Source organism: Neoarius graeffei, chromosome 3 (assembly GCF_027579695.1).
Source record: "Neoarius graeffei isolate fNeoGra1 chromosome 3, fNeoGra1.pri, whole genome shotgun sequence".
Classification (NCBI taxonomy): domain Eukaryota; kingdom Metazoa; phylum Chordata; class Actinopteri; order Siluriformes; family Ariidae; genus Neoarius; species Neoarius graeffei.
In genome coordinates, this window is record NC_083571.1 from 33,610,840 (window position 1) to 33,634,039 (window position 23,200).

The 23,200-nt window shown below is 39.6% G+C and overlaps 1 protein-coding gene across 1 annotated transcript in view; it reads right to left on the reverse strand.

Moving 5' to 3' along the window:
- Window positions 1-228: 228 nt before the first annotated feature.
- The window catches only part of LOC132882764 (cytochrome P450 4V2-like), a 28,782-nt gene continuing 5,810 nt past the window's right edge, over window positions 229-23,200 (reverse strand). The window contains exons 2-11 of the mRNA XM_060915874.1: window positions 22,616-22,728; window positions 18,671-18,756; window positions 17,995-18,185; window positions 15,075-15,144; window positions 13,164-13,290; window positions 12,896-13,072; window positions 1,700-1,802; window positions 1,435-1,569; window positions 613-792; window positions 229-456 (exon numbers count right to left, since the gene is read on the reverse strand). Of these exons, the coding sequence (XP_060771857.1) occupies window positions 293-456; window positions 613-792; window positions 1,435-1,569; window positions 1,700-1,802; window positions 12,896-13,072; window positions 13,164-13,290; window positions 15,075-15,144; window positions 17,995-18,185; window positions 18,671-18,756; window positions 22,616-22,728 (1,346 nt within the window). The 3' untranslated portion in view covers window positions 229-292. The remainder of the gene's footprint in view (window positions 457-612; window positions 793-1,434; window positions 1,570-1,699; window positions 1,803-12,895; window positions 13,073-13,163; window positions 13,291-15,074; window positions 15,145-17,994; window positions 18,186-18,670; window positions 18,757-22,615; window positions 22,729-23,200) is intronic.

Sequence of the window (23,200 nt, forward strand, 5' to 3'; positions counted from 1 at the left end):
GGTGCTCTAAAGCTTTTCTGGTGACTCGTGGCAGCTTATTTCTTTACATGCTTTTGTTTTGTTCCTCTGTCACCTGTCTGTATCTGTATTTTTATTAGTGGAGAAAATAATCCTTCAGTTAGGAAGTTAATATACAGTAGATGTTATTTTCCATCGCAACTATTACATTCATCTTCTCTAATTATTATGATTAGTATAATGGTTTTACTGCCACTCTTCAAGCTCATCTCTAAATGGTACCTATAGTGTGTGTGTGTGTGTGTGTGTGTGTGTGTGTGTGTGTGTGTGTGTGTTAGCGGCGTCTCCTCTCCAACATAATCCAGATGCCTTGCTCAGGTCTGAGGACAAGCTCTGCAAGTGGCTTCAGCTCATCTCTCTTCTGACATGACACGATGTTGAAAGAACGCAAGATGGAGGCCAGAATCACCTTCTCCTCCATCAGAGCAAAACGTTGACCTACACACACACACACACACACCCCAAAACTGATGTCAGTGTGCTAGTTAAACAGCACTGTGGTTATATATGTTACTATTTTCAGTGAATGTACTCTGTCTGTCTGTCTGTGTGTGTGTGTGTGTGTGTGTGTGTGTGTGTGTGTGTGTGTGAGACCAATGCAGTTGCGCAGGCCTGCAGAGAAAGGGATGTAGCAGTACGGGGTTCGTCCCCCCATGTTCTCAGGCAGGAAGCGCTCTGGACGAAACTCCTCAGGCTCGGGGAAGAATCGCGTATCACGGTGAAGTGCATATGTTAATATGAGCACATTTACACCTTTAGGCACATTGTAGCCATCTACACACACACACACACACACAATTTTCAGGTCAGCAGTATGTCAGAATTCCTTCATTAGTAGTAATTTCACAATCAGTATAAATGAAAGGATAAATGATGGTGAATGGATGGCTAAAAAAAGAGGGATGGGTGGATGGATGGGTGGATAAACAATTGCACCAATGTGTCAAAGTGTGGGTTCACATTTACGCTTCACCACTTATGCATAAACATTAAAAAAAACTTTTCTTATTAACACTGCTCTTCATCCGTTCATTGATGAGAGGACTGACATTAATTCATTGGATCAGAGAAGGACTCAATCACTGAATAAAACAGTCAGTCAATCAGTTACTCAGTAACTCAACAATCTATAATCAATATATAGATCAGTAAGAGAATGAATTGTTCACTGAATCAGTAATTAAATCAATGACTCAAACAATAAATAAATAAATGGATCTATAATTAGATCAAAGAATGAATCAATCAATGAATCAATAACTCAGTCAACAAATCAACAAGTCTGAAGGTTAAATATTGAAAAAAAAATTAATCTTATCAGTTGGAAGATTTTAAATGATTGTAAATCATCACCATTGTGTGTGTGAGAGAGAGAGCGAGAGAGAGAGAGAGAGAGAGAGAGAGAGAGAGACTTACTGATCTTTGTGTCTTCAGAGATGCTACGAGCAAAGAACGGCACAGATGGAAAGATACGCAGCACCTCTTTAATCACACAATCCAAGTAACGCATCTTCTTCAAGTCTTCAGTGCTAACGGGCCTGTCAGAGTCACCTGACATACACACACACACACACACGCGTGTGCACATATGCACAATACATACCAATATATACCTGATAGAGATGTGTACAATACTGTAGACCATGTGTGTGTGTGTGTGTGTGTGTGCGCGCGCGCTCACCAAAAACTTCATCCACTTCCTGCTGAACTTTCCTCTGTATGTCAGGATGAGCCCCCAGCAGGTGAATGGCCCAGGCCATACCAGCCGCTGTAGTGTCATGACCCTGCCACAAGGGGGAGACAGAGAACACAATTTCTAAAACACTATAATGTGCTTCTTTAAAATAAAGTGATTAAATTTAGCCCATGTACTCAATTAACCGATGGAACTAGAACTACGAGGATAATGGAGTTAACCATGGAGGCTCATAGCTACAGGTTTAGCATCAGCTAAACAGACATCGATGACTTCAAAAACACAAACTGAACATATAAGGATACAAACACAATACAGAAATGTTCATAAGCATTTATAAACAGTTTTCCTGACCAGTTTCTTTTTTTGCTATTTATTTACCTAACAAATACTTTAACTGAGACTCACTGATTCATGAACTCGTGTATTAGTGACTGATGGCAAACGTATTTATAGTTAATCAGTGATTTTAACAAGGCAAGGCAAGTTTATTTATGTAGCGCATTTCATACACAGTGGCAGTTCAATGTGCTTTACAGAAGTAAAGGCAAAACAGTAAACAATAAAAAATAAAATTACATAAAATAAAGGGGGAAGAAGAGAGAAAAATAAAAATAATATGAGAATTAAGCAATAGTAGAAATAAAGTAATAAAATGAAGTAAAAGCTCAGTAAAAAAAACAGCAGAATAAAATGGAATAAAAGTTAAGTAAAATTTAAAACATGCAAAGACTGTAAAAGTTAAGTAAAGTTTAAAACATGTAAAGATAATGATATTTATCAGTTAGCAGAAAGCATCTGAAAACAGCTTGGTCTTTAATCTAGATTTGAAGCTGCCAACAGCAGGAGCATTTTTGATGTCCTCTGGGAGTTGGTTCCATAGCTGTACTGCATAGTAGCTAAAAGCTGCTTCACCCCACTTTGTTTTAACAACAGGTTTTACCAGTAAATTTTGCTGCTGCGATCTGGTAGATCTGATTGGGTTAGGCCGCTGCAACATATCAGAGAGGTAATTGGGCCCTGTACCATTTAGAGATTTGTACACCAGCAACAATGCTTTAAAGTCAATTCTGTAGCTTACTGGAAGCCAGTGAAGGGACCTTAGAATTGGAGTAATGTGCTCTGTTCTTTTTGTTCGTGTGAGAACCCTAGACACTGCATTTTGAACCAGCTGAAGTCATTTGATGGTCTTTTTTGGCAGGCCTGTGAAAAGGCCATTGCAGTAGTCAACCCTACTAGAGATGAAGGCATGTATAAGTTTTTCCAGATCATTTTTTGACACAAGTCCTCTTAGTTTGGAAATGTTTTTTTAGGTGATAAAATGCCGATTTAGTGATTGCTTTCATATGACTATCAAAGTTTAGCTCGCTGTCAATGAAAACACCAAGATTTTTAACCATATCTTTTGTTTTAATCCCCTTTGTGTCAAGAATAGTGGTAATCCTGAGTCTTTCATCTTTTTTCCCCAAATAGAATTACTTCTGTTTTATCTGCGTTCAGCTGAAGAAAATTTTGTGACATCCAGTCGTTGATTTGGTCGATACACTGGTAGAGACATTCAAGGTGGGCATAATCATTAGGTGATAGAGCAAAGTAAATTTGGGTGTCACCTGCATAGCAGTGATACAAAATTGAGTTGTTCTTGATAATTTGTCCAAGTGGGAGCATATAAAGGTTGAATAGTAATGGTCCAAGGATCGACCCCTGGGGGACACCACAGGTCAAGGACATTGATGTTGAGGTACAATTTCCCATGGTAACAAAGAACCTTCTAAATATGATTTTAACCAATTGATAACTTTACCAGTCAACCCAACCCAGTGTTCAAGTCAATATAGCAGTATGTTGTGATCAACAGTATCAAAAGCTGCACTGAGGTCCAGTAACACCAGGACCGATGTTTTCCTGCATCAGTATTAAAACGTATGTCATTTATGACTTTAATCAGCGCTGTTTCAGTGCTGTGATTGCCACGAAATCCTGACTGAAAGTTATCAAAGCAGCTGTTTGATATCAAGAAGGCAGTTAATTGATTGAAGACAATTTTTTCAAGGATTTTCCTGATGAATGGTAGATTTGATATTGGCCTGTAGTTGTTCAATACTGAAGCATCCAGATTATTCTTTTTAAGTAGGGGCTTTACAACGGCTTTTTTCAGGGACACAGGAAAAATGCCAGTCTCTAGGGATGTATTTATGATCTGAAGCACATCTGTAATTATGAGGTGAAGAATAGACAAAAAAGTTGGTGGGCAGAATGTCCAATTCAGATGTTGAAGAACTGAGATTTTGTACAGTTTTTTCAAGAGTCTCGTAATCAATCAAACAAAATTCTGACATTGTGTTGAAATTGTCTGTCTGTGTCACTGGTGATTGCAGCTTTTCAGTTATTTGCAACTGAGATATATTATGAGCAATATTCTGCCGTATTTTATCAATTTTACCTTTGAAGAAGGATGCAAACTCATTGCATTTATTAACTGAGAGAAGTTCAGGTGCTAATTGTGGTGGGGGGATTAGTTAGCTTCTCTACTGTTGAAAATAGCACACGGGCATTGTTCATATTCCTGCTGATGATGTTGGAGAAGAAAGACTGTCTTGCTTTACCAATTTCATAATTATATTTACAAAGCATCTCTTTATGGATTTGATAATGGATGTGAAGTTTAGATTGGCGCCATTTTCTTTCAGTCTTCCTACATCCCTGGAACACAGGGACACCTATGTTCGAATGCTGTTTGTGGACTACAGTTCAGCCTTCAACACCGTCATCCCCAGCAGACTGACAGAGAAGCTCTCCACCCTTGGACTGACATCCTCCCTCTGCTACTGGGTCCTGGACTTTCTCACAAACAGACAACTCTGATGTTGTTTTGAAACAGGAAGGAGACTAGACTGGTTTACCCCCTGGGTTAAATATGCTCCATGTTTTCTATTTCTTATCAACACAGGAATAGAGAATGGCATAGGCATAGGTCCCAGCCTGTTTTCAAAACTACACCCAGTGCAGGGACCCACAGCACATCATACAAGACTCTCTGTATATTCCATGAGGTTGGGAGGGGGAAGGAATGGAGATGTCATGTATTTTTTAGATGGTGAAAAAGACTGGTAGCCAGCTGAAAGTCCTGGGCGAACACTGTTGGTTGGTTTTCGATGAACTGGGTATGCTGCTTGTCGCAAATGATTTGGGCTGGAAAAAGAGTGTGCAGCCATTGGCAGCAATCTCTGCATACTTTTAGGGAAATCCATGCAGGGGGGAGACAGGGATGGTACATTGAAGTCAGAAGAGCGAGACTGAGATTGGGACTTTGGTGAGGTCTTTGTGAGTGTCTCCATGACTGTCTCCGTGACAGTCTCTGTGATACTTGCATGGGGTCGAGATGTGGATGATGCAGCCTTGGCATGATTGTCTTTGGTCAGGTCCTCAATCTGGATGGGCGATGCAGATATCTGTGGCTGCCCATTGTTAACAACATGCTCACATTCTCCATGCGATTGTTGATGTCCTTGGCAGTCTGCCCCAAATGGTCCGCAAAGAAGCGTCCTCTCAGAACACATACACTTCTGAGAAATGTTGATATTTTTAATGGTTTTGTATTGCTTTCATGGTCACTCAGCCTTTAAATAGCTATAAGCTAGCTAATTCTTGGCTCCATACTTTCCCAGTTGCCTAGCAACAATGTTTTTGCTTTGCTCCTGCTTGAACTCCTCTTTTCTGCTTTTTTCACCATTTCTCTATTTTTTCTTATTTGCTTTCTTTTTACTTACATTCAACAAGTTTAGCAAGGAAGGACAGATGTTTTCTCCCATTTATACAAGATAACCTAGAAGTTAGACAAAGCAACTGACACAGAAGACTGGATTATAGCAAAATGGGGAAACCAAGGAACTCTAGTAACAAATGAACTGAGCTTGAAAAAAGAATTTCTAGCCTGGAATCTATGATTAATGCCCGTCTATTAAGGATTGAAGGGAGTCCAGCAGCCAATACCGCTAAGGGGAATGCGGGGAATGTTCAGCATCTGAATGATGGGAACTTGGATGAATCGGTTGACTTCACAAAGCAAAATGTGAGTACTGATTGCTGGAAAAGACAAGGTGCTAGACCCAAAAACAAAAGGGCATTAACTTCAACTCCATTGCGGTCTGATGCCGTCAGACCTAGGCAAGGCAAGGCAAGTTTATTTATATAGCACATTTCATACACAGTGGCAGTTCAATGTGCTTTACAGAAGTAAAAGCAGAACAGTAAACAATAGAAAATAAAATTACATAAAATAATTGGGGAAGAAAAATAATAAGAATTAAACAATAGTAGAAATAAAATAATAAAATGAAATAAAAGTTCAAAAAAGGAATCAGCCTCGAGATTAATTATTATTATGGGTTTAACTCATAAAGCGCGCTCTTCCCGTGGCTCTTCCACGAGGATCACCAAAAATCATCCCACAGAGAAAATCTACGAGGATCACCAAATAAAATCGTCCCGCAGACAAAATCTACGAGGATCACCAAAAATCGTCCCGAAGACAAAATCTACGAGGATCACATAAAGTGCGCTCTTCCCGTGGCTCTTCCACGAGGATCACCAAAAATCGTCCCGCAGACACAATCTACGAGGATCACCAAATAAAATCGTCCCGCAGACAAAATCTACGAGGATCACCAAAAATCGTCCCGCAGACAAAATCTACGAGGATCACAGTAACAAAGAATTAAAGTAAAAGTAAAATCATTAAAATCCAAGATTAAAAAGAAATTAAAATAAAGAAAGTAAAATCATTAAAATCAAAATTAAAAGAAATTATGTTAAAGGAAATTAATTACTTAGGTAAAAATTAATCAAGTGAAAGCATCTGAAAACAGCTTTGTCTTGAGCCTGGATTTAAAACTAACAACAGTAGGAGCATTTTTGATATCATCTGGAAGTTGGTTCCAAAGCTTAGCAGCATAGCAACTAAAGGCTGCTTCACCACACTTCGTTTTGACAGCTGGTATTACTAGCAAGTTTTTCTCCTGTGATCTTAGAGACCTAGTTGGTGCATATAATTGAAACATATCCAGTAGGTAGCTGGGTCCCATCCCATTTAATGTTTTAAATAGAAGAAGTAGTGCTTTAAAGTCAATTCTATAGCTCACTGGGAGCCAGTGCAGAGACCTTAGGATTGGAGTGATATGGACTACCCTTTTTGTTCTTGTAAGAACCCTTGCTGCTGCATTTTGGATTAGTTGAAACTCTTTGATGGTCTTTTTTGGAAGACCTGTGAAAAGGCTATTGCAGTAATCAACCCTACTGGAGATGAAAGCATGAATAAGTTTTTCTAGATCATGTTTTGACATGAGACCCCTGAGTTTAGAAATGTTTTTTAGGTGATAGAATGCAGACTTTTTTACCACTTTCATATGACTGTTGAAGTTAAGTTCGCTGTCAATAAGGACACCAAGGTTTTTTACAGTATCCTTTGCTTTAAGCCCCTTAGTTTCAAGAACAGTGGCAATCCTAAGCCTTTCCTCCTTTTTGCCAAATATAATTGCTTCAGTTTTATCTGCGTTCAGCTGAAGAAAATTGTGAGACATCCATTTGTTAATTTGGTCAATGCATCTATGAAGAGACTCAAAAGGGGCATAGTCATTAGGTGACATAGCTAAGTAAAGCTGAGTGTCATCTGCATAGCTATGGAAGTTTATTGAGTTATTCTTAATAATTTGTCCAAGTGGGAGCATATAAAGGTTGAATAGTAATGGTCCCAGGATTGAGCCCTGGGGAACCCCACAGTTCAAGGACACGGGTGATGAACTGTGGCCTCCAATGGCCACATAAAAAAATCTTTGTTGTAAGTAAGATTTTAACCAGTTGATTACTATACCAGTAAATCCAACCCAATACTCCAGTCGATGTAACAGTATGGAATGATCTACCGTGTCAAATGCAGCACTTAAGTCTAAAAGCACCAAGACTGATGTTTTACCAGCATCAGAATTAAGACGTAGGTCATTCATGACTTTAGTAAGAGCTGTTTCAGTGCTATGATTGGCACGAAAACCTGACTGAAACTTATCAAAACATCCGTTTGATGTCAGGAAGGCAGTTAATTGATCAAAAACAATTTTTTCAATTATTTTACCAACGAATGGCAAATTGGATATGGGCCTGTAGTTGTTGAGTACTGAGACATCTAGGTTATTCTTTTTCAGTAGGGGTTTTACAACCACTTTTTTCAGAGATGAGGGAAACATGCCAGTTCGTAAGGAGGTGTTGATAATCTGAAGTACCTCGTCTGATATTAGGTGAAGAACAGATTTGAAAAAGACTGTAGGTAAAATGTCCAGTTCAGATGTGGAGGAGCTGAGACTTTGTACTGTTTTTCTCAGAGTCTCAACATCAATTAAACTAAATGTTGACATTGTATTACGACCCCCTTTCTCTTTATCCAATGGTTCCAGAGTTTGAAGTGTTTGCACCTGTGTGGCTACATTCATACGTATTTTATCAATTTTTCCTTTGAAAAAAGATGCAAAGTCGTTGCATGTATTAACTGAGAGAAATTCAGAAGGCATTTGTTTTGATGGGTTTGTTAGCTTTTCAACTGTAGAAAATAGCACACGGGTATTGTTGATATTCCTATTAATAATGTCAGCAAAAAAAGACTGTCTTGCTTTAGAAATTTCTAAGTTGTATTTACATAACATCCCTTTGTAGATTTGATAATGAATCTGGAGTTTAAATTTACGCCATTTTCTTTCAGACTTTCTACATTCCCTCTAACATTTTAACTGTTGGATTTAGTTTCCAGGGTGCTTTTCCTTTGTCTATGACTCTTTTGGTTTTTAAAGGAGCAATAGCATCCATAATATGATTCATTCTTGAATTAAAAATTTCCATTAGATCATCTGCACGATCTGAAGATTGACATGGGAGTTCTGAGAGTGCCTGCTCAAAAAGAGCTGCTGTGCCATTGGTAATTACCCTCTTTTTTTACAGTCACAGACTTGTTTTGAAAGTGAGGGGAAATGGAAATATCAAAGAAAACAGAGAAATGATCAGATATACCCAGGTCCATGACACTAGTAGATACATTAAGACCCTTATGCCGCTTTTCCACTACAAACGCGGCTGAGCCGTGCCGTGCCGAGTCGAGCTGAGTCGAGCTGAGCGGGGCTGTTGGAGTTGCATTTCGACTACAACCGCGCTGAACCGTGCTGGCTGGAAGTGGGTGGACACATTGGGTGGAGTTAGTGAAAGTGGGTGGACGTCACGTGATGTCGTTAAGCAGCGCAAACAGTGACATCAGTGACAGTGGCGGAACAAGTCAGAGCCGGGCCGGGGGCGGGGCAAATGACTGGGCCCTTTATTAAAGCTTATCATAACATCATTTTAGGCTACAAAATGTCCGCAGCTGCGGTGTTTACCAATTTCAACACTACCGGGTGCAACTATATGTTATTTAGTACATCAAGTCCTTCAAACGAACATGTAACTCAGAAACAAAAAACATTAGGATACTGTACATGGCTCATAATAAAACATCAATAGCCTATACTGCGCACATTATTTGAAGGGCATACGAATGAGCGCTCAGAGTGGTGACAGGAAGAGTCAGAAATAAAAGGAGGGCGGTGCAAACCTCACTGAATGCACTGTGTTTATCAATTTCAACACTACGGGGTGCAACTATGTTATTTTGTACATTAAGTCCTTCAAACGAACATGTAACTCAGAAACAAAAAAACATTAGGCGACATACTGTACATGGCTCATAATAAAACATCAATAGCCTACTGCGCGCATTATTTGAAGGGCATACGACGAGCCTTGCGCTCCGCGAACTCGTCCACGATGCTCTGTATGTCACTGATTCAGTGAGCTTTTAAGCAGTAGTCTCACGACCCGGATAGTAAACAATAAACATGGAGGACATGGAGTCGTTAGTGTTGCTGGTCTTGGTGCTGTGGCTTGTTGTCACCGACAACGCCAACAGATACTGGCAAGAGCGTATAGATGAGGCGAGGCGCATAAGGCTTCAGAAATTCTCGTAATTAGTAATTATTCTTCTTCCGGGTTTGCGGTGTTTACAGATCCCAGCGTGCTCGCGGGGCGTGTGTGGGCATGTGAGGACACTCCTCCTCACCAATCAGTGCACAGGGGAGTGTCTGCTCACGCCCCCAGCCTCACTCGGCACGGTTTGGCTCGCTTCAGCCCCACTCCAAAACGGTGCGAGTTTTAGGGGCTAAGCAGGGCTGAAACGAGCTGAGTCGTGCTGGTTTTTGGTAGTCGAAACGCGAGCCGTGTCGGGCTGAAGTGAGCTGAAGCGAGCTGAAAAAGGGTAGTGGAAAAGGGCCATTAGTGATGACAAGGTCGAGGGTGTGGCCATGGGAGTGTGTTGGCCCTTGTACATGTTGTGTTAGGTTGAAGGCATCAATCAGTGTAAGAAATTCATTTGCATACGTGTTATCTGGATTATCAACATGGAAGTTAAAATCCCCAGAAATAATAAGATTGTCAAACTCTAAACAAATATTTGACAACAGTTCTCCAAACTCCTCTAGGAACAGTGGTGCAGAAAGTCTTGGTGGTCTGTAAATAGTCAACACTAATATGTTAGAAGAACATTTTAGGATTGCACTTAGGTATTCAAAAGATGTAAAATCACCAAGAGTTGTCTGTTTGTACTGAAAACATGCCTTGTATATATTTGCTATTCCTCCTCCCCATTTATTGGCTCTTCCAACACTCATGAAATCAAAGAGTGGGGGAGTTGCTTCAATAAGAGTAATAGAGCTACTTGATTGTTCAAGCCAAGTTTCAGTAAGAAGCATAAAATTCAGTTTGTGTGTACCGATGAAGTCATTAATTAAAAAAGGCTTATTAAGTGATCTTACATTCTGAAGAGCTAGTTTTACAGTGAATGTGGGGATAATTTCCACAGAAGCGTTCTGTGGTTGTTTTGGAACTGGAAGGAGATTTGACAAGTTTAACCCATTGAAAGGATGAATAAGAACACCTCTCCTTCTTGTTAGCACAGGAATAGAAAAGTACGTCGTGGGTCCCAGCTTATTTTCAAAACTACCATCTGGACCCAGATTATATCAGTTCGTTCCAACATGAAGGTCTTCACTGCTGCAGGTGAACTGTAGCTGTGCACATGGTCCTTGAGTCTTATCTGTAATCACAGGGGGAGGTGGTGCCCTCTGTTTCTTGGGTGCTGTAGCAGTAGGATATATCATTAAAGATATTGGGGTACACAAGGCCTGACCATGAGACAGCTCTGTGTACGATACTTGATTTGAGTGTCCTCTTGGGCTTGCCAAAGACACTCGGCTTAAAGACAATAGTCTCTCCATTTTCTCAGGAAAACGCAGTCTGGGGGGTGAAGGAGATACAGAGGGGCTTGGGGTTACATCCACTGTTGTTGGTGGTGATTGCCTATTGCCAGTCTCAGGTGGTTGTGGTGATGCTTGTTTATCTGATTGTCTTTCTGATACCGTAGTTCTGCCAGCTTACCCGTTAGCTCAGATATCATGTTGCTAGCCTTGGAAAGTGACGGGGATGTGTGTGGTGATAGATCCACCCTCTGATCATTTTCCTGAACTGTATTGGGGGCAGATGAGTCAGCATGATCCTCTGTAGTTGCTGGGGGCTTAGTTGCCTTCGTTGGTGACAAGGAGTTTTGCTTGAATCCATCAGAGTGAGCGTTAGTCCCGCTTCTTTCTGCCTGCAGATTCACTGCTTGAGTTTGAACCTCAGCAGTGTGTTTCTGTATTGTTTTTGAGCCTTTGTTGATGTCCCTGGAAGGTTCAGTTTGTACCCAAACAGAGTTCGTATCAGTGTTGTTAGCTCCTTTCAGTGCAGCTACAGAGCGCTTATCAGAGAGTGTACCCAAGGTTCATCACCTGTGTCCTTGAACTGTGGGGTTCCCCAGGACTCAATCCTGGGACCATTACTATTCAACCTTTATATGCTCCCACTTGGACAAATTATTAAGAATAACTCAATAAACTTCCATAGCTATGCAGATGACACTTAGCTTTACTTAGCTATGTCACCTAATGACTATGCCCCTCTTGAGTCTCTTCATAGATGCATTGACCAAATTAACAAATGGATGTCTCACAATTTTCTTCAGCTGAACGCAGATAAAACTGAAGCAATTATATTTGGCAAAAAGGAGGAAAGGCTTAGGATTGCCACTGTTCTTGAAACTAAGGGGCTTAAAGCAAAGGATACTGTCAAAAACCTTGGTGTCCTTATTGACAGCGAACTTAACTTCAACAGTCATATGAAAGTGGTAAAAAGAGTCTGCATTCTATCACCTAAAAAACATTTCTAAACTCAGGGGTCTCATGTCAAAACATGATCTAGAAAAACTTATTCATGCTTTCATCTCCAGTAGGGTTGATTACTGCAATAACCTTTTCACAGGTCTTCCAAAAAAGACCATCAAAGAGCTTCAACTAATCCAAAATGCAGCAGCAAGGGTTCTTACAAGAACAAAAAGGGTAGTCCATATCACTCCAATTCTAAGGTCTCTGCACTGGCTCCCAGTGAGCTACAGAATTGATTTTAAAGCATTACTTCTTCTATTTAAAACATTAAATGGGATGGGACCCAGCTACCTACTGGATATGTTTCAATTATATGCACCAACTAGGTCTCTAAGATCACAAGAGAAAAACTTGCTAGTAATACCAGCTGTCAAAACGAAGTGTGGTGAAGCAGCCTTTAGTTGCTATGCTGCTAAGCTTTGGAACCAACTTCCAGATGATATCAAAAATGCTCCTACTGTTGTTAGTTTTAAATCCAGGATCAAGACAAAGCTGTTTTCAGATGCTTTCACTTGATTAATTTTTACCTAAAGTGTAATTAATTTCCTTTAATATAATTTCTTTTAATTTTGATTTTAATGATTTTACTTTCTTTATTTTAATTTCTTTTTAATCTTGGATTTTAATGATTTTACTTTTACTTTAATTCTTTGTTACTGTTCTTATGCTTTTATTTTTGTGAAGCACATTGAATTGCCTGTGTGTACGAAATGCGCTATACAAATAAACTTGCCTTGCCTTGTATATCTCCTAGTCGCTCATTGTGCTCATAGTTTGTCTCTTGTGGTTATGTGTTTGACTTCGCACAAGATATTAGGATTATTTGCAATCTAACTATAACCTGTGAAATGGATACCTCGAACATAAAAGTGTCCACTTCCTCCCGGATGTCTTGGTGTATCATCTTGTTCCCGTCCTCATCTGTCGTCTTCAGCAGCATGTCCAGGAAGGCCCGCCTCTTCTTCTTTCTCTGATCGGATTCACTGTCGGACTCCGTGTAGTGGACTCCATGCTCCTCCCTTTCACGAATGACCTGTGTGTCAATCAATGAAAAGGACTGGTGAGACCTTAAAGCTGATTGGATGCTATTTGTGATGTCATAATAATTGATCAAAATAACGTGCACGCTCCGTGAAGGAGTGCAGGATTTTTAGACAGCGGTCATGCTCTTTGCCATCGCCGAAATACTGGAACGCAAAGTCCGGCCAGAACCATGGCATCCGCTGGCGCTTGCTGATGAGGTCACTCATCCTGAACCAATCAGATTTCATGGTTAGTTTGGGAGGTCATATCACTTTTACCCAACAAGTCTTGATTTAATCATTATACAGTGATTTCTGCAGCCATTTATGCACCAACAAGGGTGGAGCTTACGTTAATTTGGCTAGCCAAGCACAAATTTGATCAGATTTTACCATAATAACATGCTAGCAAGCTTAACTCCTGATCCTAAATCACACATAATGTGTTCAACATTGTAATAGCTAGCGTATAGCAAACACTTTCTATATTTACCTCAGTTAATGTACTGTTTTGTTTTGTGTTATTAATGCTAGCCTGTTCACCAGCTACCCAAGATAGCTACTACTAAAAAGGTAACTGTTAACTTTAGCTAGCCTTATCTCAATTTTATTATTTAGCTGGCTAATATTAGCGCAGTGCTGCTTTTGGGTACTCAATAAAATTGTGTATTATACTGAGTAACTAATAAAAGGTTCTTACACTAAGTCTTATGTTCAGAGAACTTAACTAAAAAGAAACACATCATTGGGATCAGTTTCTCTAAGCATGTAAGCATGAGACAAAAATGATTATGATACAACCCCGATTCCAAAAAAGTTGGGACAAAGTACAAATTGTAAATAAAAACAGAATGCAATAATTTACAAATGTCAAACACTGATATTGTGTTCACAATAGAACATAGACAACATATCAAATGTCAAAAGTGAGACATTTTGAAATTTCATGCCAAATATTGGCTCATTTGAAATTTCATGACAGCAACACATCTCAAAAAAGTTGGGACAGGGGCAATAAGAGGCTGGAAAAGTTAAAGGTACAAAAAAGGAGCAGCTGGAGGACCAAATTGCAACTCATTAGGTCAATTGGCAATAGGTCATTAACATGACTGGGTATAAAAAGAGCATCTTGGAGTGGCAGCGGCTCTCAGAAGTAAAGATGGAAAGAGGATCACCAATCCCCCCTAATTCTGCGCCGACAAATAGTGGAGCAATATCAGAAAGGAGTTCGACAGTGTAAAATTGCAAAGAGTTTGAACATGTCATCATCTACAGTGCATAATATCATCAAAAGATTCAGAGAATCTGGAAGAATCTCTGTGCATAAGGGTCAAGGTCGGAAAACCATACTGGGTGCCCGTGATCTTCGGGCCCTTAGACGGCACTGCATCACATACAGGCATGCTTCTGTATTGGAAATCACAAAATGGGCTCAGGAATATTTCCAGAGAACATTATCTGTGAACACAATTTGGTGCATCATAAAATGGAAGATACGACAAAAAAGACCTAAGACAGTTGAGCAACTAGAATCCTACATTAGACAAGAATGGGTTAACATTCCTATCCCTAAACTTGAGCAACTTGTCTCCTCAGTCCCCAGACGTTTACAGACTGTTGTAAAGAGAAAAGGGGATGTCTCACAGTGGGAAACATGGCCTTGTCCCAACTTTTTTGAGATGTGTTGTTGTCATGAAATTTAAAATCACCTAATTTTTCTCTTTAAATGATACATTTTCTCAGTTTAAACATTTGATATGTCATTATGTTCTATTCTGAATAAAATATGGAATTTTGAAACTTCCACATCATTGCATTCCGTTTTTATTTACAATTTGTACTTTGTCCCAACTTTTTTGGAATCGGGGTTGTAAAAGTGGTTTCCATAAATCTGGTTATTTATTTTTTACATTTGTGTATCTCATTATAAAGGGCTTGATTTGATGTCAGGTGTGCTACAGCAGAGGAGATCTGCTAATTAGCTAAATAGAACTAACATTTATGTACGCTTACCGATAGACAGCGCGCACATACTCAGAGTCGTGGTTGCTTTGTGCATAAATCTTCTTTCCCATGGCTGTTTCTGTAAAACAATCACGATAACTTGTGATGAGTAGGGGTGGGTACCGGTACAGAAAATTCAGGTCCAGGTCCGGTCCAGAGGATCAGGTCCAGGTCCGGACCTGGACCTGATTATAGTAGTGCAGCAGTACTATATCATGTTTTGGGGAGCAAGACACAAGTACAGGTCTCTATGAGTCCTACAAATTATGTTCAAATTGTATATTAGAATCATATGATTATTTTCAATGCACAAGCAACTAATATACAGAAATCTCGCGAGATTTTCCGAGATCTCAGCCTTATTCAAAATGGCGGTGTGTTTTGCTGAGCGAGCGGCGAGCGCCAGTTTCTTTGTTTATTGATGGATTTCAGCTTGCCAAACTCATGGAAATAAGCTGACTATGGGCACATGGAGGAAAAAAATATCGGTAAACTGATTTGTAGTTTGTTTGGATGTCATTTTTATTTCGCGTGTAAATTTACGTGAGTACAAGTGTATGCATGTGTCGGATCACTATTCTTGATCGATATAATTTTTCAGGTTCGCACTTTGTCCCAAAACTAACTATACTCGCCTCGCCGTCTGTTGACTCATCCTTTAAGTGTTTCTAAATACAGTATAATTCACAGCGAATGTCTTCGAAAGAGAGTAACTACGGATAGCTAAATCTGCTCTGTTTTGTCATTTTCTTAGACCGGTAACATTGTTATGTGACCGCCTGCTGGTAGCCTGGTACTGTGAATTTTCTAATTGGTCCAACAACCAGTCCACTGATTTTTTTTCGGACCAGTTTTTTTGGACTGGTCCAGCAAGAAATACCGGTTTTGTACTGGTACACGGTACCGGTACCCAGCCCTAGTGATGAGGATTCTGATTCTTTTAAGTACGTCAGATCAATTGATTCAGTTCACCAACGAGAGTCGGCTCTTTCAGGTTCTGAGCAGCTTGTTGGCTTTTCTTGTTTAAAAGAGGCCCAAAGTTATTAATATTTGTCACTGTAATTGTTCAATTAAACTTACACTACATTCTAATAAAATAAGATGAACCAGCTTGAAGAGTCAAAGAGTTGATTCGTTTGTGAATGTAATGTAAATAAATCACTAGCCATGACACAACAAACTATATGAGGTAGAATAAGGTGTTTTGACCCACTCACTGTTTATTTCTACAGTTTTTAAAACATTGCGTTCTATAATAAATGAGACAAACTCAAGGAATGTTTTTCATAAACTGCATGTGTACATGAGGTGCTTTACAATCTACAAACTTCCAAATTAACCATAATTTAGCTTCTTTTTTTCACTTGGGCTTTGAACTCCAGAAGTCTATGCTGCTTCAGTGAAAATTCTGAGGTAAATATTAAGAGGAAACAAACGCAAAGGAAAAATTCCACTTGTTAGCAAATGGCTGTTAACTAACCACTGCTAATGTTGCTTAGCTGGTTGTTTGAGTTAGTATCCGGGGTTTAGAACAACTGTTGATTACATAGAATAAAATTATTTCGATGTGTCTGTTTTCTGAAGCAACTGTTAGGTTGGAAAGCTAATATTAGCCACGTGTCCTGGATATGTCTGCTTGCTAAGTTAATTAGCTATACTGCTATAATTTTGCTTGAGCAGTTAATATCGTGGCACCGTGTATCCCTTTCGATTACTTCTTCCAATTTTCTCCTTCTGCTGCAATGTTGATATTTCTCAATAGGTCAGAACTTACGCGAATCCGGTTAGTGATCTGTCGTTTGGTTAGCGAAGTCTAATTATAGTTTAATTGTCATCAAACTGGGCTTTTAAAAACCTGGCTAGCTTGTTTTCTCTTCAGCAGCAAATGACACTGGAGACCAATATTTTAGAGAGTATTTAAAGTTAATTAGTGTGCTTGCTGCACAAAGCAGCGCTTCTGAGACCTGCACTCGTCTTTTCCTTTCTTTTCGCTCATCCCTTTTTCTCTCCATAGGCTTCCATTCATTTTTGGCCCCATTCAAACTAACACTTCACCACACATCCACCAAACTTCATATGGCACCTCAGGCCAACTCACCCATCACACACATGATATCAGGTCTGACCCGCACTCGTCTTTGTCTTGCCTTTCAGCCATCCCTTTTTCCTCACCATTGATGCCAATTATTTAAGGCTTGACTGAGTCACCCCTCCATTTCCCCATAGGTGATAATGCATTTGGCAAAGATTTGCTAATTTGTGACATTGACAACAAATCAACTTCAACTCAGTGGCGACTTTATTAGGAATACTTGCACGTGTACATGCATGCACACACCACATATTATCCGTTAGCATGATAGCTGTTAGCCTTAGCATGTTAGCATGCTAACAGTTAACATGTTAGCTCTTAGAATGTTAGCATGCTAGCTGCAAGCATGTTATCCATTAGTATATGAACATGCTAGATGTTAGCATATTAGCCTTAGAGTGTTAGCATGCTCACAGTTAGCATGTTAGCCTGAGCATGTTAGCATGCTCGCAGTTAGCATGTTAGCCTTAGCATATTAGCATGCTCGCAATAGAATGTTAACATGTTAGCATTTGCATGTTAGCGGTTAGAATGCTAGCATGCTAGATGTTAATAGTTTGCTGCATCATCACAATCACACTGCGAACTCAGCCATTTAAAACAAAGATTTCAGAGTGCAAAGTGCTCCAAAATCTCTGTTTTAAACCACGCCAAACATACACACTGTTGGATCAAGCCACTGTTCTACAGCTGAGCAAGCACACGTTGCATTTTCTCTGCTGAAATGCAGTCTAGTTTACTTCTGACATTGAAGATGTTACTAATGTGGCTGTGGGAAGTTAACGTAGGTATATGGACTTTCTATATAATAAAGCATAAGAGAACACACACACACACCACAGATGATGTCGAGGGCGCAGAGTGTGATGTGGTTGAAGCAGTTGAAGGGTCCTTTTCCTGCGTGCTTGTGAAGTTTGTCAACGAGGACCTCTGCCTGCTCGTTCATCACCTCCAGGAAGTCGGAAAGGATGGAGAAATGGAAGGTTGGTGTGAGGAGTTTTCTTCTGCGCCGCCATTTATCCCCTGTACTGAGAGAAAGATTGGAGAAGGGACAGACTAAGTGTGTATATATAATTATTTTAAAAAAACAGAGGCAGGCGAGGAAATGACTCTTTATCTGCTATTATATAAACAATAACAGAAATGAACATGTCTTGTAGATGTTCTACAACATTAACCATAAAGAGATAAAAATATGTAACACTTCATGATTCATGATTATTTTCCTATAACAACACACATTTACAGGAAGTATTTTATTCCTCTTAAACCGTTTCTCACACCATTTTTATCTTACACCAATTTTGTTCTGCTTCTAAAAACCCCCATTGATCTACTATCATTTAAAATATAAGTCCATCCAAATGAAGAAGCCATTACATAGCCAATAATAACTAAATATTATGGTCTTGTCTATAATCTGTCTATAAATAACTATTTTTGGTCTTCTCAGTCATTCACAGTGTAATACTGTATGATCGGATAATAGGTTTTATTGTGTCCAGGTTTGTACCTCGTCAGCAGTCCAGTTCCAAGCCAGGGGTGCAAAAACTTATAAGCATAAGCCTTGTCCATGTGCAGTGAGTTATTCAGAACCCGCTGAAAAGAAAGATAACACGGGTACACATTAAACCATATTGTGAATGATTGATAAAATTAGTATCGGGATTACAATCAATCATTTACAGCAGATAACAGAAACGCCACACAGAATATAAACACAGTACATTGTGCAAGTGTTCCTGTTTAAAGTGCAGTGCTCATGATCAATTTAAGCACATACTAGTGCATCTCAAAAAATTAGAATATTGTGAAAAAGTTCAATATTTTCCATCAGTTATTTAAGAAAGTGAAAATGTTATATATTATAGACTCATTACACATAAACTAAAATGTTTTAAGCATTTTTCTATTTTAATTTTAATCAGTATGGCATACAGTACAAAAAAATAAAAAAAACATCTCAAAATATTAGAATATTTCATTTCGAGTTTGAGTAAAACAGTATGAACACAGTGTATCTCTCGGTCTAGTTCAGTACACACAACCACAATCATGGGGAAGACTGCTGACTTGACTGTTGTCCAGAAGATGATCACTGATGCCCTCCACAAAGAGGGTAAGCCACAAAAGGTCATTGCTGAAAAGGGTGGCTGGAAAAGGTGCACAAGCAACAGGGATGGCCGCAGTCTTGAGAGGATTGTCAAGAAAAGTTGATTCAAGAACTTGGGAGAGCTTCACAAGGAGTGGACTGAGGCTGGTGTCAGTGTATCAAGACCCATCACGAACAGACATCTTCAAGAAAGGGGATACAACTTTCGCATTCCTAATATCAAGCTACTCCTGAGCCAGAGACAATGTCAGAAGTGTCTTATCTGGCCTAAGGAGAGAAAGAAATGGACTGTTGCTCAGTGGTCCAAAGTCCTCTTTTCAGATGAAAGTACATTTTGCATTTAATTTGGAAATCACGGTTCTAGAGCCTGAAGGAAGAGTGGAGAGGCACAGAATCCAAGGTGTTTGAAGCCCAGTGTGAAGTTTCCACAGTCTGTGATGATTTGGGGTGCCATGTCATCTGCTGGTGTTGGTCCACTGTATTTTATCAAGTCCAAAGTCAACACAGCCATCTACCAGGAGATTTTAGAGCACTTCATGCTTCCATCTGCTGACGAGCTTTTTGGACATGCTGATTTCCTTTTCCAGCAGGACTTAGCACCTACCCACAGTGCCAAAACTACTACCAAATGGTTTGCTGACCATGATATTACTGTGTTTAATTGGCCAGCCAACTTGCCTGACCTGAACCCCATAGAGAATCTATGGGGTATTGTCAAGAGGAAGATGAGAAACACCTGACCCAAAAATACAGATACGCTGAAGGCCACTATCAAAGCAACCTGGGCTTCAATAACACCTCAGCAGTGCCACAGACTGATCACCTCCATGCCACACTGCATTGATACAGTAATTCATGGTAAAGGAGCCCCAACCAAGTATTGAGTGTATAAATGAATATACTTTTCAGAAGTTGGACATTTCTGTATTGTAAATCCTGTTTTTGATTGATCTTAGGGAATATTCTAATAATTTGAGATACTGGATTTCTGATTTCATCAAAATTAAAACAAAAAAGGCTTTAAATATTTCACTTTACATGTAATGAATATAGAATATATGAAAAAGTTTACCTTTTTGAATTAAATTATGAAAAAAAGGAACTTTTTCATGGTATTCTAATTTTTTGAGATGGACTAGTATATAAGTCTTCTATCCTTGAACTTTCCCACATTTTGCAGTGCTACAATCTGGAACTGAGATTATCTCTATTTCCTCTGTGATGCATGGTGATGGGAGCATCATGTTGAGAGTTACCTTTGGCCTCTTGGTTGCTTCTCTAATTAAATCTCCTCTTTCCCCTCACTGACTTGCAGTAAAGTTGCACATCTTATGTTTTTGTTTGTTTGTTTGTTTTTTTGGGGGGGGGTTGAAGTTTATACTGAGTGTATACATATGAGTAGGGCCGTTGACAGCTTTGGCTGGGCCCGGGACAAAATAATCTGAGTGGGCCCCCCCCAAAATAATCTGAGTGCCCCCCCACACACACACACACATACGCGCGCACGCACATCGCCACACAGCAACCACCCACACCCAACCCCTCTTTTCACAGTCTCCATTCACTCCAACCCTTAAATAACAGGTATTCCAAGCCCATTATAACAGTCAACCATTTTATTTCAACATTTCAACATATTTACAGTTTGAACATTTCCTTAGTCTGCAACTATTCAGGTGCGAAATGCAATGCGCCGGACTTTTGCTGTGGCAAAGTCGTCAATAAGGTCACTGAAGTCCAGCTTCTTTGCAAGTTCGCGCTCTATAGAGAGCATAGCCAGCCCATTGAGCCTCTCCTGTGACATGTTTGAACGCAGGTAGTTGATAAACCAAAATGATTGTTTACGGGATGGAACTGGGCCTCAATGAGAACGGAGTTATGGCTTTCCCAAAATCTGAACATAGAAGTATCACCACTAGTGATGTGTACAGTGAGTTTTTCAGTGTATTTTTTTGTCTTGTTTTTCATAAACGTCCTTTCCGTACTCGATTTAGAATGTTACAAAAAAAATTGACACCCTCCCAACCACGTAACATTAGCCTATCTGACCTGGGGGCTGACACGTTTATTACGGATAAACCAAAAGGATTACAACGTTCCCTGGATATAGAACTGGACCGAGAAGATTTCAAAATCTTAACGTGTAAGCAACAACAATAAAACAGAGGTTGTTTTATTCATTTAGGGCTTATTAGGCTACTTTCATTAATTGCGCTTTTCATACAGGCCTATCATTTTTCACTTGAGCAAGGGAATTGTTTGAAGAGTATCCAGTCTAAGCGAAAGTTTAATGTTTTGCAACAGACTAACCTCAAAACACCCCATTTATAGCCCATTCGTTACATTAAACTCTATCTAGCTGGCAATTTCACATGCCGTCGTATCTACACGGGATGATTTCCAACAAAATAAGGTTTAATTAACAAGAGGCAGCGTTCCACGGGCTTTCAGCTAACCGGAGTCCAGCTCAGCGCAGCTCAGCAAGCGTGCCTAAAACATTGGGATATGATTGCGGGCCAATGTGCTATTCTTTGCTTCATTGAGATATATGCAACACAGTGTTATTAAACCGATATGTTTATGAAATAATTCAATGCCCTGTGCATTTCAGTGTTCACTCAGTGTACCCTGCTATCCCCTACTTTATAATTATGAATGGCGCGTCGCGCATGCTGGGGTTACATTACGGGGCTGGAAAAAAGTTATCTGTGTCTTACCTGGCTCAGCTGCCCCACTGCCTTCACCACCTGCTGCATCATCTGAATCTTTTCTAAAATATCTATGCAGTGAGCCCCTGAGGCTCTTGGCTTCTTCATCTCTTTTTCTCTTTTCTTTTCTTTGCTCCTGACTTGTGCATGTTGGCAAACGGGCTCGCACGCTTATTGTCGAAGCGTTATGATGGAATAGTGCCGTGTTATTTGGCGCCTTAATCAAAGACCAAACCATTTCTGCATTAGGGGTGGTAGGTGGGTTCTTGAATCTATTTTCGAAGACAATAAAGGCAAAAGAACCAGAAATCATTCATTGAATGCAAATATAGCACATTTTTCTCCCCCAAATCAACACATTTTGAAATGAAACAGAATGATTAATGGCATCTTCATGAGGGACCAGTTCTGGGCCCCCCCTCATGCCTGGGCCCGGGACAAAATACCCGGTTGTCCCCCCCTGTCGACGGCCCTGCATATGAGTAGCACTGTATGTTATGTGCTTAAAGCAACTGCATTTTAAATGTCGATAAAACAAAGCACTGTGTTTCTTGAGCCTTAATAACCTTGAAACATGGCAAACGTGAAAAAGAGAGAGGTTGCTTGTGTGTGGCTCATATCTCCCATGTGTGTGTACCTCAATAGTCTCAGAGTGGTAGAGGAAGACGAAGGGTATTGGTCCGACCCATAGCATGAACAGCGGAGTGTCCCGAAACTCATTCGTGTATTCAATCACCTGCGAAAAAAACTCTAACACACAGGTTGAACTCTTTTTTTTTTTAAACAAGAACTAGTGCTAATTAATTTATCAAAACACCTCATATAAAGCTGATATTCCAAATAGTTACACATATCAGGGACACTTTAAACTCGTCATTGGAAATATTTGTCATGAGTAGACTAGCAAAATATTCTGCTTTTGTATTTATTATTAGATAAATATATCCTTTCCAAACTATTTAAATTGCATGCTAATTCACAAGATATGACATACTCTGTGCTGATATTGGGTAATGGCAATTATGTCATGTTAACTAGCACATAATAGTGAAAAATGCACTGAGCTCATTCAATTTCATAAAGTATTTTTTTTACATTGCTTTATATGACTGTTCTGTAAACAAGAAATTAATATCAAGTAACTAAGCGTTCAGACATGATATGGCCAAATATTTCGTTTATTCTTGCACCAATGATAACAGTTCCCTCAGGTGGATGCGCA